Below are 15,786 nucleotides of genomic sequence, written 5' to 3'. Positions count from 1 at the left end.
TTTTGAAGTTCCATTTCCTGCTGTAGAGTGAGTGACTAACAGACAGCTACCTGACAGAGACAGCGAACTACCTCAACGACATGGCAAAACATATGACGCTGAATATATTAAACTGTGTGGACCTTGAATTAATGACGAAGGAAAAATCTGGACCCCATGGCTGGACCAGTTGGGAACCACTGACTTAAAGGAATAGTGTGAAGGATTTCGTGGCATTGAGGACTGCAGATCGCAACCAGCTGAATCTTCTCCCATATGCCAAGTCTGAACTCCAAGTGTGTTTTCTGATGCTGTCTGGCATGTCAGAGACGGACCACTAGCCCAGCACCTGGGCTCACTTTTTTACTCTGGTAACTTAAGATTCAGACATTCAGGAGGTTTTTATAGGAAGCCCAATTATCCACAGGGGTCTCCTCCTCTCCAGAACACACCAGGGGTCTCATTTATAAACATTGCGTACGCACAAAATGAGGCCTGAAAGAGGCGTACGCTACTTCCCACGCAAAAGTTATGATCTATAAAAACAGACTTGATAGGAGAAACTTTGACCCATGCTTACGAACAAGCTTACGAGACAGGAAATTGGTGATGCAGATGGTGAGGTGGAAGCCTGATGGTAGAAACCGTCGAATATTTTTTGGCACACTCCATTTTTGGCTTTTGTTCGGACGTACATTTTTAGTATGGATCCTACTCTTTGTTTTTCAAATGAGACCCCAGGTGATTTAAACCGGTAAAACATTGCATAAAGCAGTTTCACGTTAATAAAATTAGTGTTGTTTTCTGACGTGGCTTGTCGCAGAGGGGTTGCTAGGTACGGTTGCTGACGCAAAAATGCACATTGCCCTCTCTAGAGCCAGTGTTTGGTCAACACGGTCTCAGTCGAAAGTCATCGAAATCCAGATGTAACTTGCAGCATCAGAAACTGACTAAAAAAACCTATTCTTTAACGTCAGCATGACGCGCGGTTGGTCGCCATTATTGTTTAACGGTGCTCGGCGGCGTCAGGGGAAAACGCAACGGGACAAGAATGAAAAATTAAAATGGTGAAAGTACGAGTAGGGCGGGTAGGGGTGGTGGTCAAGGGGTTCAACGAAAACCAACTTTCACCCGGGCAAGCTGTGTTCGTGTCCTGAAATGTACTAAACCCAAACCCGGTTCTCTTTCCTAAACCTTACCACGTGTTTTTGTTGCTTAAACCCAACTATGTGCATTTGTTGGAGGAAAAAAACCGTCAATCTGCGTTGTTGTACCGGTGAAAACAGAAGTGTGTTTTGAGAGAAGCCAATGCATGTGACAGGCAGAACTTGACACGTGTCCCAGAAAGTCCACAACCAACACACCCAGGGTATCTTTCACGCCCTAAATCCAACATACTCGATGTTGGAAAAAAAGATTTGAATTCTTCTTTCAGCTTGGTTGACTCATAGAAAAGCTTGTTTTCTTCCCTGGGACAGCACAGAAGTGCTTGAAAAGTTTGATCAAACAGGGCCAAACTGGTTTCAGAGTCTCTCAGTATAAGGGCGGTCTGACCCACAACTGTCACCTCTGGATGACAAAAACAGCGGTGAGCAGGACGCTGCAGCTTTCTTTCCCCTCCAGATGCAGAGCACCAGTTCACTGTATGCATTTAGATGACAGGCCTGTGGTTTGCAGGCTTTCTATAGCCTGTGGAGCAGCAGGTCTCCTCCCATGGTTTGGAGCTGAGAGGTCTGTAATCTCCCTCGACCGCAGCACCACCACCCAGATTCATTTCTCAGGGTAAAAATGACACAAAAGCCAGCTGGGCACACAGCAGAAAAAAAAGCATACACGTGCCCAGTTTGACAGTTTGGATGGGGTCCCTGTAGAGCAGAGGTTCTGTGGGTGGAAAACAAAAGAGTTATGGATACAAGAAAGAGGGCGTTGGGTTCATTATAAATACAAGCGGTGTCTAGTCATAGTTAGAGGGTGTGGTGAGGGCGGAGTCCCCAGCCTGTAAAAGCTGGAAGGTGCGTTTTTCAAATTCAGATCAGAGACACTATTACATTTCCTATAGATATAATTAAACTTACCATGATATCAGGACCCTACAGCCATTACAGCTATGATGTAACAGTCTTGAAAGGTGTATGGACTTTGCTAAAACATGATGCTAAATGTTATTTAACGCCACTGAAGACATGTTATAATGTTATCACACGGGGATTTGCAACCTGAACAACCACATCTCCTTTGAGGCTCACAACTATTTTACCAATGGTTAAACAATCCAAAACTGTTTAGATAAAGCTGCAGATCCTTTTTGTTCAACCCCCCAAAAAAAACTGAATTCACCATTGCCAAACCCACCAGACTCCATTTAAATAAACAGCAATTTTAGCGTGTATAGAGGCAGCACATTTTCACATCTAGCTGAGTGAACGAAGGGTTTATTTCAACCAAACCAGAGATGGTGATTGTTAAAACAGTGGCAACACAAACCAAAATCTTTTCTGTGACTTTTATTTTGTTTCGGTTGACTTTGAATGAAGTGTGTTTTATGACAATAAATTGACTGTTTATTTAAATGGAGTCTGGTGGGTTTGGCGATGGCGATTTCAAGGCTAGTTCTGGTTAAAAGAAAAGGATTCTCTCTTTAACAAACAGGTCTGTCTCAGTAGGGACCTCAGCCTGAACACTGTTACTAATTTAGATTTGTGTTTATAGCAATGTGGTTTGTACTACTGGTTTTGAATGTTGTAGTTGTACATGTACATATTTTGTAGAACAGAATGGTTGTTTTGAATTTTGCAATACTGACAGAGTGACAGTGAGAAAACCAGTCTGAGATACTGGTGCATCACTGTGTTGAGTTTAGCAGCTGTTTCAGCTTCACTGAAGTGGTTTATCCTGTGATTTCATTACACCACTGAGGTGTGCCAGTGTGTGTGTGCATGAGAGGAGAGGCAGGATGGTGGGTGGAGTGGGCGGAGGCCATAAATGGCAAAATCTAAAGAAGAATGACGGTTGGTGGGGAGACCCTGCTGTGATGTGCCTCTTCCTCTTGTCTCACTGGTGTTTCCCTGCTGCTCCGTGGGAGAGCGAAGGAAGACTGCAGTAGTGTGTGTGCGTATAGTAATACGTGTAAGATCTAAAACAGATATAGAGCAAGAACATGACAGCGAGATACGAAGCAGGAAGAACACTGAACAAAGTCTGTTGTGATAGAAAAGAGGGTTTGGGTTGCTAGTATTTCATTCATATTCTGTTTACAATCTGCACACGGCAGTCCCCCCCAAAATGACTGAAGACATTCCTGTCCTCAAACCCTCTTATCTTTCTGTTGTACGAACAAGTTCTCAGTTGGTCTGGTTCATTTCTGATCAATATGCAGTGGCCACTAGTTACAACAGTTTTAAGTACTTTATAGGCTCCATCTGTAAAGCAGCACACTGGCAAAACTTCTTCCATGGGTAGATGAGAACTGCCTGAGATGTAGGCGTGATTCAGGCGCAAACAGATATATGAGCTGTGACTCTGGTTGTATGCAAAATATGAAGTTGCAACAGCTATGGCTATACCTATACTCTGTGAATCTGGGGTTACGTCATGAGTTATGTTTCCTCACCAACACTGTCGTCGTGTTGGCACCTTTTCAACGGATGGGACCTAAAGCATCCATGCTTTTAATTGTGCATAACTTAAGCCTTAATATCTTCGAAATGGGTGAGTTATATAAATAATTACCCCATACGATTGTCACGAACGAGGAAATTACCCAATCGTTATTGTACCAGACTGTAAACATGTTTATTTCTGCTGTAAAGTTGGGCATTTTAACATCGGGGTCTATGGGGATTGACGCGCTTTTGGAGTCAGCCTCAAGTGGCCATTAGAGAAACTGCAGGTGTTGTCACTTTTTCAACTCCAGAGGTTACTGTCGGGTTGGTTTAGACAAAAAAAAAAAAAAACCTGGCTGAGGTTTGGAAAAATAATATAATTTGGGTTTACAAAACAAAAAACAAACAACAACCAAAAAAAACCATACTTTGCTTAGGGAACCTTTGTCGTTACGGTTTCAATACTAACCATGTAGTTCGTGTTAAGGAACAATCACGATCATGCTAAAAAAAAAAAATTCTGACTGACAGCTGGAAACTGAAAACAAACTGTGGTTTACCAAGTATTTGTCTTTTTTACAAACAGGGCTTTGTCTCCTGAACACAAACATGTCAGTCTAGGGCGATTGCTGAAATGACTAAATTTGTGGAGGTTTTTTTTGGAGAGTCTCCAAATGTATGTGGCAGTTATTGCTCCTAACTCTCAGGCAGCCACAATCGAGGTGGTCCTGGAGAACGTAGGGTGCTTTCAGACCTAGAGTTGTCTTTCGTTGGTCTGAATCAGGGACTAATTTTGTTTGTCATAATTGCCTAGAGTTGGTTTGTGTTCTCACGGCAGCATTTACAAGCGGACCAGATAAAATGCTTTGCGCGAGAAAGCTGCTCTTGATTGGTCAGAATTTCCATGCAGGAACAATCCAGGAAATAAACAAAATGTTGAAGAGTACACTTGCAAGATAAATGCGACACTTTCTATTGTCACAATGGAGGGACAACTAGACAGACAGCAGTTGGTTCAGATCGAGGTCGGAACACATTCTCACCACAGACGAACCGAGACCACCTCTTCAAGAAGATCTCGGTCTGGTTGGTTTGGTGCGCACCAGAGTGCGACTGCTGTGTTCACACCTGCCCAAAAGAACCGCACTTCGTGGGCAAACAAACTTGAGTTTGACTGAACCGAACCAAACAGGGCAGATGTGAAAGCACCCTTAGAGATTACAACTAACCCAACTGTAGCTGTAGCCTATAGTGCATGGTTGACAAATGATTCCCCTCATGTAGAACAGACTGTATCACCATTTCATAAATGCGCAGAACAACTCAAACCAAACTGAAGGACAGAACAAAATGTTACTGATGTCACTGCTATTACCATTACAGCATTACCACACTATAATGCCCTGTTTTGACTGCGCTGTCTGGCTGGTGGGATCTTGAAATCCACATTAATCATGTTTAAAACAATAATATTTAAAGACTCTGACGTCTGCCATGATGGCCCTTGCTGAAAGAAAGAGACACAGAGATGGATGATGGACCTCCACTTCAGCCACATCAAGCGGCACACAGCCACACCATATATGGACGTGTGTGTGTTGGTATAAAAGGCGAAGGTTAGCTTCAACTCAAGTGTGTGTGTGTGGGGGGGGCAGTGGGTGAGAAGGAAAGTGCTGGAAGTTTGCCATTTCATAACTTCAACCAGTGTGAAGTTGGCTAACATGTCTCTGGCACTGACACACACACCAAGACATTTTTCAGCTTTTATTTAAGCATGCAGGGAGCGCTGGACGTCTGTTTTTAGTTTTCTCCCATTTTTCTTGCTATGGGCGGTTTAATTTACATGACAGTAACTGATGATAGATCATTTCTCAAACATTTCAGCAGGCTACATATTGGATCTCACAACTGCCAGATATTTCTGAAAGCCAGATTTCTGTCACCTTTGATCACGTATTGAGTGTTTTATTATTGTGTTTTTTTTGTTGTGCATTTGTTTGACAAGAGAAAAAGAAAGATGATAATATTATTCTGATTTTAAAAACATTAAGTGATCAGACAGTTCGAGTCAATAAAAATCTGGACTCTTAACTCTCTGGCAGAGCCGATCTGTATCATGCCAAAACAAAGAGCATGAAAATGTCTTACCTCCACAATGGGAGGTGAATAACGTTCACCTTGACCACCATCCAATTTTCATTTCATCCAAGTTCGCTTTTAACTCTAAAATCTAAATTCCCAAAGACTTTTTTCAACCAACAGAAGAGTATAGCACTCTTTAAATTTTAGCTGAACCATTAGCACCATGTTTTTACCCAATGACAGTGCTATATTGTCTGTCCATCTGCTCCCTGATGCATTACATGCAAAATCTGAGATAGAGAGGCACTGATCTGACATCCTGATGGATGCAGATTCTGACAGGTGCTCAGTGTTAGTGCCGCTAGATTTCTGTGACACTGCAGAGACCATCACAATCTAAATGACAGACTGAAGCTGTGACAAACTCACAGGAAGGCTTCTGTCGCAATGGGCGACTATTCCTCTTCTCTACATCTAATGTCTAGTGCTATGCCCTGAGGTTGACCTCGATCTTAAAAGGTATACTATGCAGGATTTCCTAAAAATATAGATAAATAAAACAATGTATAGACTAGGGCTGCCCCCTAATAGTCAAACAAACATTAGTCGACCAGAAAGGTTAATAGGCAAGATTTCATTGGTAGTTCAGAACGTGAAACTCTATCAGGAGCTGTGCCTTGTCAAAATAAATCAAAACCTATATGACTGGACCATGTGGGAATTTAATTTGAAAGGACAGACACAGGAAGTGTCCACACTCAGCAGTCAGACAGGAGTCAGGTTAATTTCCAGGGCTGGTACCTGTGGTTATTCCACAGGCTGGTTAATAACATGTCGGGCAGGAAATCCAAAGTGTGGGATCATTTTGAGAAGGTGAAGGACGAACCCAAGGTGATATGTAAACTCATCTTCATTGGTCGACTACAAACATGACGTATCATCTGAAACATGGATATTTCAGGACAATATATCATCTGGTCAGCTAGGAAAATTCTTAGTCAGGGCAGCCCTAGTGTAGACTCATAGAGAAGTAATCCCTCTCAGTCCTAACTAATGACCCATTAGAAGTGTGTGGTCCCAACTTTCTTAAAGGTAGCAACTAGTTATCAAACCATGAGCAACAGGCCTCCAAGAGAATAAAAAATAAATTCATATCTGCTTTTGATTCTAGAAGCTTGGTGACTTAGAGGGGACTTGCAGGGCTAGTTGGTGAACTACTGTAGCTGGCAATAAAGCAGGAGTGACTGCGCCCAACCAAGAATTATACCAACACATATCGCCTGAAAACTACAGTGTGACGTTTTTACTTTTCTGTATTTGTATGGATCAAACAAATGAGAAAGGTTCAATTAATGAGCTTTGGAGAAGATAATAAGATTTCGCCACCTTTGAACTAAGCTAGGCTAACAGTTTCCCACTGTTTCCAGTCTGTATGCTAAGCTAAGCTAAGATAAGCTAAGCTAAGCAGGTGCTGGTGACAGCTTCATATTCCTGGTACAGAAATAAGAGTTTTTCTCGAGGTTTTCTCTGTGTTTACGCTGCATTATGGACCAAGTTGACAGGGGTGACGACGTGTCTCTACTGCTGTATTCTAGTCATTTCCTGCTGTGAGGCTCCAGCACAGTACAGCTACAGAGGATGTTTTCTTCTGCAGTCTCACAACAGCAGCAGCAGAGGTTCAAATCCATGATCCTCCACTCACAAACAGGCCTGCTGCAACTACTGAGTACATTCAATGTAAACAAACCTCCGCCTGCTGTGTTTGTTGTTGTGTTATTTCAGTCAGCACTGCTGCTAATCGGACATGCAACATTCTCAGAGCTCAAAATACCATGTGCATGGTAGTCGGTAATTCTCACCTGATTTTGAACAGCTGCCAACTCAACAAGTGATGGTATCCACAATTTGACACTTTTCACACGCTCTCATGCCATAAGTCTATCTTCTTACGCAGTGAAGAACAAATTTATGACGTCATGGCGCAAAAAGAGAACACTGACAGCGCAGGGACAGACAAGACAGAGCAGCCAAGCAGCGGAAAACACAGCAGTCAAATCAGCCGAAGTTAGTTTTAAGTTTAATATTCGACAAATGATTACTCTGGACCCTGCGGCGTCTTCTTACCGAGTTTGACCCGATGTTAGGTGAAACTGAGTATTTGAATAATATAAAACCAGTATTTTTTCAGTACCTTCATTTTAATTTGTTAATATCAGTGAGACTAAAGATGAAAAAATTAGACTTAATTGGCCTCATGTAGTGCATTTATTTTCATTGTTAATGTGTAGTTAATTTATTTTACATTAATATTTTAATAGAAAATAATTACTGTTTTTTAATAACTCTGATTTAATGAGTCCCAGTGACTCAAATTTAATACTAAACTGCATCACGTTAGTGGACACACAGGAGATACCTTCATATGGGATTCTAGTGCTTTCCCAAGTTTTTATTTAATTAATTTTGTTTATTAAAAATTCATGTTTTTTCCCCAATTACTTTCATGTAATGCAACCCAGTGACTAAAATTTAATACCAACTACACAGAACACACCACTTCATATGGGATTTTAATGCTTTTTCTTTTTTTTTAGATAAATATTTTAGGGGAAAAAAAAATAAAATCCTGATGACATTCAATAACTTCCAGTGTCAAACGATTACTGAGCCGGTGTTTCCCAGGATTCCTCTGCAGTCATTAAGATATAGATTTCAATTAAAAATTTCTTTGTTGTTTTCTGCTTGTTTTTTTGTAAAAATGTTAGAGGAGCCGGCAGAAGATAAAGTGTCTGAGGCAGAAGTTTCATCATCAAATACCTTGTGCGATAACTGCACAGTGGGTTGTTTTCTCATTAAACAGACCTGTGCTCGGTTGTTTTAACGGGCCGCGGCTGTGTTTTCCTTTTGAATGAATTCAGCCCTGTGCGTGCTTTATTTTATGCTCCCCTGGCCTCTCTGTCTTCTGCTCATTATCTGCCTGTCACGTCTCTCACACACCTGCATGAGAATCACAGTTAAGAGGTCAACAACTCCCCAAAATGGACTGACACCACTGTCTCTGTGCTACATACGCAAAGTAAAATAAGTGAATGTTTTTTATGTGGTTTTCACACACCACACTGGTGTCTTTCCTCAAAGGAAGATTCATTTGTTCCACATTACTGCGCACATGTAAAAATAACGAAACATGAATTTATGAACTACGAAAGTCACAAAAATGTTACAAAAACATGCTTAGCAACTGCACCTGTTACTTTAGGGCTGAAATTAATATGAAAATATTATTAATAATATACTTTTCTAATATCAGATAACCAGATATAAGATATGCGGGATATAACAGTATGACAAAATTAAGTACAAAAACTCCAAATGTAGAAAACAAAAACTTCACTAACACATTTTGTCTGTCGTTTGCTTTAAATCATGAATTTAAATGACAGTTTATATTATTTCAATACAGTATTAAATTAACCCTTTTATGTACTGTAACTTAACACAAACTACTGTTTTTAAAGTTACATGAAGGTCATGTCTCCTGAGCTCAGAATCAAATTTAAAGGTTTTATCTAATAACTTTTTTGCCATATTTGCTGAACCTGTCGCCACATCTCAACCTGGTCTCACTCCCAACTCACTGAATCCTGTCCTTTGGTGAGTGGCCCTTGGCGTCAGATACGGATGCACGGAGGTACCCTTGTGTGGTGGTATGAGACACTCCATGAATCTGCCGCATTATAAAAAGCAAGAAAGTCCACCAAGGGTGGTGGAAGGGGAGGTGGATGGGTCAAATAAACTCTGGACTTTCACCCAGGAGACTGCCGTTTGTGTCCCATTTGAAATTAAAAGTCTAACAAGTTATTTTCATTAACAACGCAATGTGCTTGTATGTCTAGCATTCTATGCTACTGACGCATGTCATGTGATGTTACATCAGGTTAGTAATAAAAGCATTTGTTTTAGGCCAAACTAGGATATTTTCATCGATACCTAATCACATGCTTTTGTTGCCTAAACCTAAAGACGTAAACCTTAAAGTTTTTTTAACCTATGTTCTAAATTTCTTTTGAAAAGAGCCTATATATGTTTATTGAGCAGAAATTGCACATTTCCATTTGTTTTGAAAAGACACAATGCATGAAAGAAGTGTACATTGACACACCATCCTCGAGGGTCCAAAATTGATGCTGGAGGGGTACCTAGCGTGTCATATTTTGACATGTAGGACCACTGACTTTGACTTAGCGTCAGTATTTAATGAGTTGGGACTGAGAATGTGTTGTATAGCCAAATGGTGGTACATGAGACATAATCTGTGAAAACAATCGAACTGTGGTCAAACTGCCAAACTAGGCAGCACTGATCAAAAAGGAATCAAGATTCTGTTACTACATTGCCTATTGCTCACCTCAGATGTTTTCAGAAACATATTTTGTACTGTTTAGCTGTATACCGAGAAAGTTTGTGAATCGGCTGGTGGGCGCTGCTTCGTTGTGGCTGGTCTCGCTCCCAACTTGTCAAATCCCGCCCCTTGGTGTCAGATACCAATGCAATGAGGTACCATTCAGTGGAGGCATGAGATGCTCCAGGCGGTGGACCCTCCAAGAAACTGCTGTTTCCAAAATGGTGGCAGGGTCACAAACTTTATCATTTTACAGATAAACAGTAAAACATGCTTCTGAAAAAATCTGAGGCAAGAGTTAGGCAATGCAGTAACAGAATCATGATTCATATTTGATCAACGCTGCCGGGTTTGACAGTTTGACTGCAGTGATTGACAGCTTAGCTAGACACTGTTCAGCTGCGATTAGTTGTTTTCGTTTATCCATGGGGGATTTTTGCAATTGCCATTAGAAGGACTATGAGGAGGAGGAGGAGGAGGAGGAGGAGGGATGTGACTTTTTTTTTCAGCAGACTGTCTGTCTCATGTACTGCTGTGTGGATACAGTGACAGTTTCAGCAAATATGACAAAAGTTACCAGCTGTAGCTTTAAAAGAGGACACCATTCTCCCCAGGAGACGTACTTTGAGTTCTACATATTCAAGTCAACAATTACCTTTTCTTCCAAACATAACTGGAAAAACAAATTTATAGTACACAAAGGTAATTTCTGGAGGGCATGGTGACTCTGTCTTCATATGACCGACTATGAGCCTCTTTCAGTTTAGTCATTCTTCGCCTGCCTTTTCTGCTGAGGTGTCCTGCAGCTTGCTGGAGGACACAGAGAAATCACTGCATGACTCACAAAGGACGCTGGGAGCTAAAAGAAGAAATACCAGCAAAAAGAAAAATACAGCATTCACAATCATATGCCAGTGAAACAATTAAGCTGTCAGCAATGAAATGTACTTCAGCATGAAAACTACGAATGCATTGTAACATAAACGTGTCCTTCATGTTTCTGTCAGACGCTGCGAGGATGAATGGCTGACCTCACAGCTCACTGATTGGTTTGCTGATCTTTGCTGGCCGCAGCTGCAGTCATGGCGAAAAGCCCAGAGGTGAAGCTGGCTGTCTTCGGCAGAGCGGGCGTGGGCAAGTCAGGTAAACTGCTTTATAAAAGTACTTTTTAAGTTTGTACAGGTCATAATTATATGTCCCTGTTTATTCCTCTGTTCATCCAGAGTTGCAAAAACTACAACAATGTTAAAGCAGACTGATTCGAACTCATTTCGGTGGTTTAAATTATCATAAATCCATTTTCACCCATCTAAAAAGCTTAAACCTGCAGGTTTCATGGTGTTTTACCTCTTTCTGCCTCATTTATATTGCCACTGTGCATCTCAGCATGACCTCTGCTTTCTAATGTTTCCCTCCAATGTCAGTATTTTTACGCTCACCATAATTTCTCCTCGCTCTCAGTTTGTTTGCGTTGTCAGCATTACAGTAGGAGGTTGTTTTTGGTCTAGCTTAAATACCTTCACTCCCACAGATAAGTCCGTTGAGTCATTATCATTTGGTTTCAGCATTCCTCTGTAAGCTGCGGCAGCTCGGCCTCAGCTGGGGCCCTGTATGTTTTCTCCAGCAGCTAACACAATAACACGGACCATATGTTTCCTGCCGACTGCAAATCAAGACAGATTGTTTCTGTGTAGCAATCAGCTGTTGAAAAACATGCTTGGGGGATCTGCTGCATGTAGTAGGAGGCCATTAAAATGCCTGAGGAGGTCAGCTCGAGTACTGTACTGAAAAGTATAATGACTGCAGGGTTCATAACGTTCAGCTGAAAGGAGCGCGGCTGTAAAACAGTGCTCAGTGATGCAGACGGTGACATGTACGTCTGAGACCTTGTTCAGGAAACGGAGACATTGATGCTCCAATCTGCAATGTCTTTCAGGTTCTTACAGCTTTAGGAAAGATAGATTTTTAGAATCAATTTAACAATAACCAAAATATAAATAAATAAATAAAAAGATGACATCGATTATGTTGGGTTAGGGGAAATTTTGCCAAAATTTTTATAACATAAATCATTACTTTTTTTGTTGCGTGATGGAGACGAGGGTAAAACAGAACTGGGAAAGTCGTGGCGTTTGTTATGAGGTTTTCTTGGCCATTTTTTGTTTCTCAGTCTGCATGTGGAATTCCTCGATTCCCATCTTGCAGAGTTTGAAATTTTCTTTGCATTAAGTATGCCAAGCCTTGTGCGGATTGCCTTATATCAGTCATGCTACAAAATCGTGATTAAACATTTTTGTTTTTGGATTTTTATCCAATATCTAATATGCCGATACGTAACAACTCATCTGACTATCAATATCGAGATATCCACTTTTTTCCCTATCTAATTTTAGTGATCATCAAGTCTCTTCTGTAGTGGAATTAGCATCACCTTATGCATGCATACTCTTATCATGATGGCCCACCAGCAGATGGAGACATGAAATAAAATGCTTGGACGCAACATATGGAATATTCATTCATTGTGAAAAAAATAATTCATTTTAAAGCTGATATTGGCCGATACCGATGACATACCGATATTATCGTGCATCCCTACTTTGTTGAATTTGCACTTCCCTGTGTCGTCCAGGTTATAGTGACAGCAAGCAGAAAATGGATCATCTGTCATCTGTCTATCAACCTTACTTAATTTGAATGAGCATTCATAAATATGTTTTACCACAAGATGGCTACTCTGCAGTGGGTTATTATGATTATTTGGTACTCTAACCTCGCAGCATTGACAGTAAAAGCAAACGGTAAGTGTCCACGAACTACTAAATTCTCTATTTTCCTCTTTCCTTTTTGGGATTTAGAATCTACAGTTAGCCTAGATGGACCTAAGACTAGCCATCGCTATCGAAGTCAGCAAAACTGGTTTGGCTGCAGCACCCCTTATTAACGAGTGGTGGAACAACGCAGTCGGTAAACAGTTGGTTATTTACCTATAACTATTTGGTTATCTGAATATTTGTTACACGTTTGAACAGCATATAATGAGGTGTCTGTAAGAATATGAGGAGAATTGTTTTGTTTTTTTGTGCTATTTAAATCATTTCTCTGATCTGACGTGACAATATCATCACATCAGGTCAAACTGGCCAAACTCTGGGAGAGATTTGTGGTGATGGAAGCTAGTCAGTAGCATCGACAGGCTCAGAAATACGAGAAAATTGCTAGGACAGTTGCTTTTGAGCTGCTTTTTAGATGCACAAACTTTTTTTGACCGACATGGTCTTGTCCGTGAAGAGACAACTTCATGTCTGACGCCATTCAAATGAAACGTTAGAAATTTTGGTACATGCAGTCCACAGACAAATTGTGTCTGACATGAGGGAGCTCACGTTCTTTAGACTAGAGGCTGATGAAACTGTTGATGTAAATACGTCTAGGCAGTTTCCCTGTAACTCTTGTAAGCGCGAGCAAACACATACTGTGAAGAACATCTCAGCAGAAATATTAACTGTGCACATGCATTTAAGCTGACGAAATGTCATTAGAAAAAAATATCAGAAAGTCCTACTTCCAATATCTTAACAGTTTAAGGACTTTTTAAAGATTGATTTAAGAAATTTTAATGCCAATTACTGCCTGTTTTAGATTAAAAAAATCAGTGCTGTTAAGACGTTTTAAGGTGAGCATAACCCTGTCTTTCTTTGGACTAAGAAGCGTAGCATTAGCCCTGCCCATCTCCTTCTCTCTTCATCAATCATCTTGATCGGTTGTCACCTGCCCTGATCCCTCACTGCTGCTGTCCTTTCTCATTTTTTTTCCCTCAGTCTTTACTGCAACTCTCTGCTCTGTGGCTGCTAACCTCATGTTCCATTTAAAAACCAGAAATAGCTGATGGGGTTGTTGTTCATGCTTCGGGTGCTGTATTTTCTTTTAAAATAGCACTGTGATGATCATTATTAAATCTGAAGACTTTCAAGAACATGTTCACCACGTAAGCTTGTTATGTGCTTACTGGAAATGTTTCCTCAATACCAACTGCCTCCCTTTTCACGTAGATTTTTGATTGGACAGTGCTCTGCAGTTCCTCTTCCGTCAAGGGCACACTCTCTCTTTAATGCACCAAAACAGATGAGCAGCACGATCGTAGTTGTCGTTGTCACATCTGACGTTACATGTAGCCCTGGTGATCCCTTTAACAATGAACTGCTCTCATCTAAACATAGCCCTTTAGTAGAAGCCCACGGATGATAATGAATCAGCGTTCAACACAGGGACTCGGGCCGTACACTCCCACTTCATACACAATATGAAAGAGAGGAAAGAATGTTGTTTTGAACCTCGGTGTGTTGGAGTGAGCACTCTTTGTGGTCTAGAAATATCTATTTACTGTACTTCTATTCTAGATGTTATAAACCAAGCATTTACGCAGTTAGAGAGACGGTGCTTTGAATAGAGGAGAACAGGTCAACCTCCCACCTTCCTACCGAGCGGAAGTGTCCTTGAGCAAGATACTAAATTCATGCTAGTTCTCTATCTGACCGTGTGTAGGAGGTACCTTGAAATGAATTGTTTATATCTACACACGAAGCAGGTCCTCTTCCACAGAGTCCGCCAGAACAGACAAATTGAACAGTGGCTCTAGATAGTGTCAGGAGAAGTTCCAGTTCTGCAACCTCACTGCTTGATGTCACTAAATCGTAAACACTGGACCTTTAAATATTCCTATTGTAGGAAATAAATTCTGATTACATTTTATCTAACAGAGCTGGATAGTGCTGAGATGTCCAGATGATTAATCAGTTTGCCAACCAGAATTAAGTTAATAAACAGTGGTTATAATCGATTAAGTTTAAAGAGTTCTGTTTCCAGCTTCTCAAGCCTGAGAACTTGCTTTTCCTCACTGTTTTGTATGACAGTAAATTTAAGTTCTGGACTGCTGGTTGGCCAAAACAAACAAGCTGAAGACATCTTCTTGGGCTTAGCAAATGTTTTATGCAGCGCTCTGATTGGTCGAAATCTTTTCATTCCGCCTATGCGCCTATACTCACCGAGCATCAACTTGTGAGTGACAACTTGCATAGGCCAATAGACTGAAGCCGGCGAAATGCGAGATCGAGCGATGTGCGTACTTTTAGAGCATCAAATCGTACCAGCGTACTTTGATGTCAAATAGTCTCTATATACAGACTCTACATTCAGTGAATGTAGAGTCTGTAGGCAAACCCCGGAGATCTTGCCTCCGGAAGTAGAGCGGAAGAGCCCTGGTTTCCGGTTGTAGGCTGTTTGTAGTCCATGTGATATTGATCAATCACGTTTGAGCCGGCTGCAGTTGTTGCCAGGTTAAACGTTCCGTGCAGTGAACTAACGAGGCGCAACATAATTGGCGTCTCTGCAAACTCTGAATCCATCGCAATGGTTCAGCATATTTACTTATTTATACACGGAAGTCGGAAACGGAAATTCGCCTCCTCAAACCGGAATGCCAAAAAATCGGGGGTCTGCCCCCAGAGGCTGTATCGCCGTCTGCCGGAAGTCATACGCCGAATACAGCCGATGGGTTCCGAGAATGGATGTCAAAATGCATGCCTGGTACGCAAAATTCGTACAGGTTGGCAGGTCTGCATACTTATTGGCTAGGGCAGTGGTTCCCAACTGGTGGGTCGCGGGTCCATTCTGAATGGACCACAATTGTGTTTTATTTTGAAGTGCAGTTTCCTGCTGTAA

General features: G+C 41.2%; 1 protein-coding gene across 2 annotated transcripts in view; it reads left to right on the top strand.

Annotated features, from left to right (window-relative positions):
* rerg (RAS-like, estrogen-regulated, growth inhibitor) overlaps nucleotides 1–15,786 on the top strand; it is a 73,191-nt gene that overhangs the window by 1,624 nt on the left and 55,781 nt on the right. For both annotated transcript variants that reach the window (XM_049566367.1, XM_049566366.1), the window contains exon 2: nucleotides 11,073–11,208. In XM_049566367.1, the coding sequence (XP_049422324.1) occupies nucleotides 11,148–11,208 (61 nt within the window). In that variant the 5' untranslated portion in view covers nucleotides 11,073–11,147. The remainder of the gene's footprint in view (nucleotides 1–11,072; nucleotides 11,209–15,786) is intronic.

Source organism: Epinephelus fuscoguttatus, linkage group LG22 (genome assembly GCF_011397635.1).
Source record: "Epinephelus fuscoguttatus linkage group LG22, E.fuscoguttatus.final_Chr_v1".
NCBI classification, from domain to species: domain Eukaryota; kingdom Metazoa; phylum Chordata; class Actinopteri; order Perciformes; family Serranidae; genus Epinephelus; species Epinephelus fuscoguttatus.
Note: the sequence above shows the minus strand (reverse complement) of the source record. Positions and strands in the feature narration are given on the sequence as shown.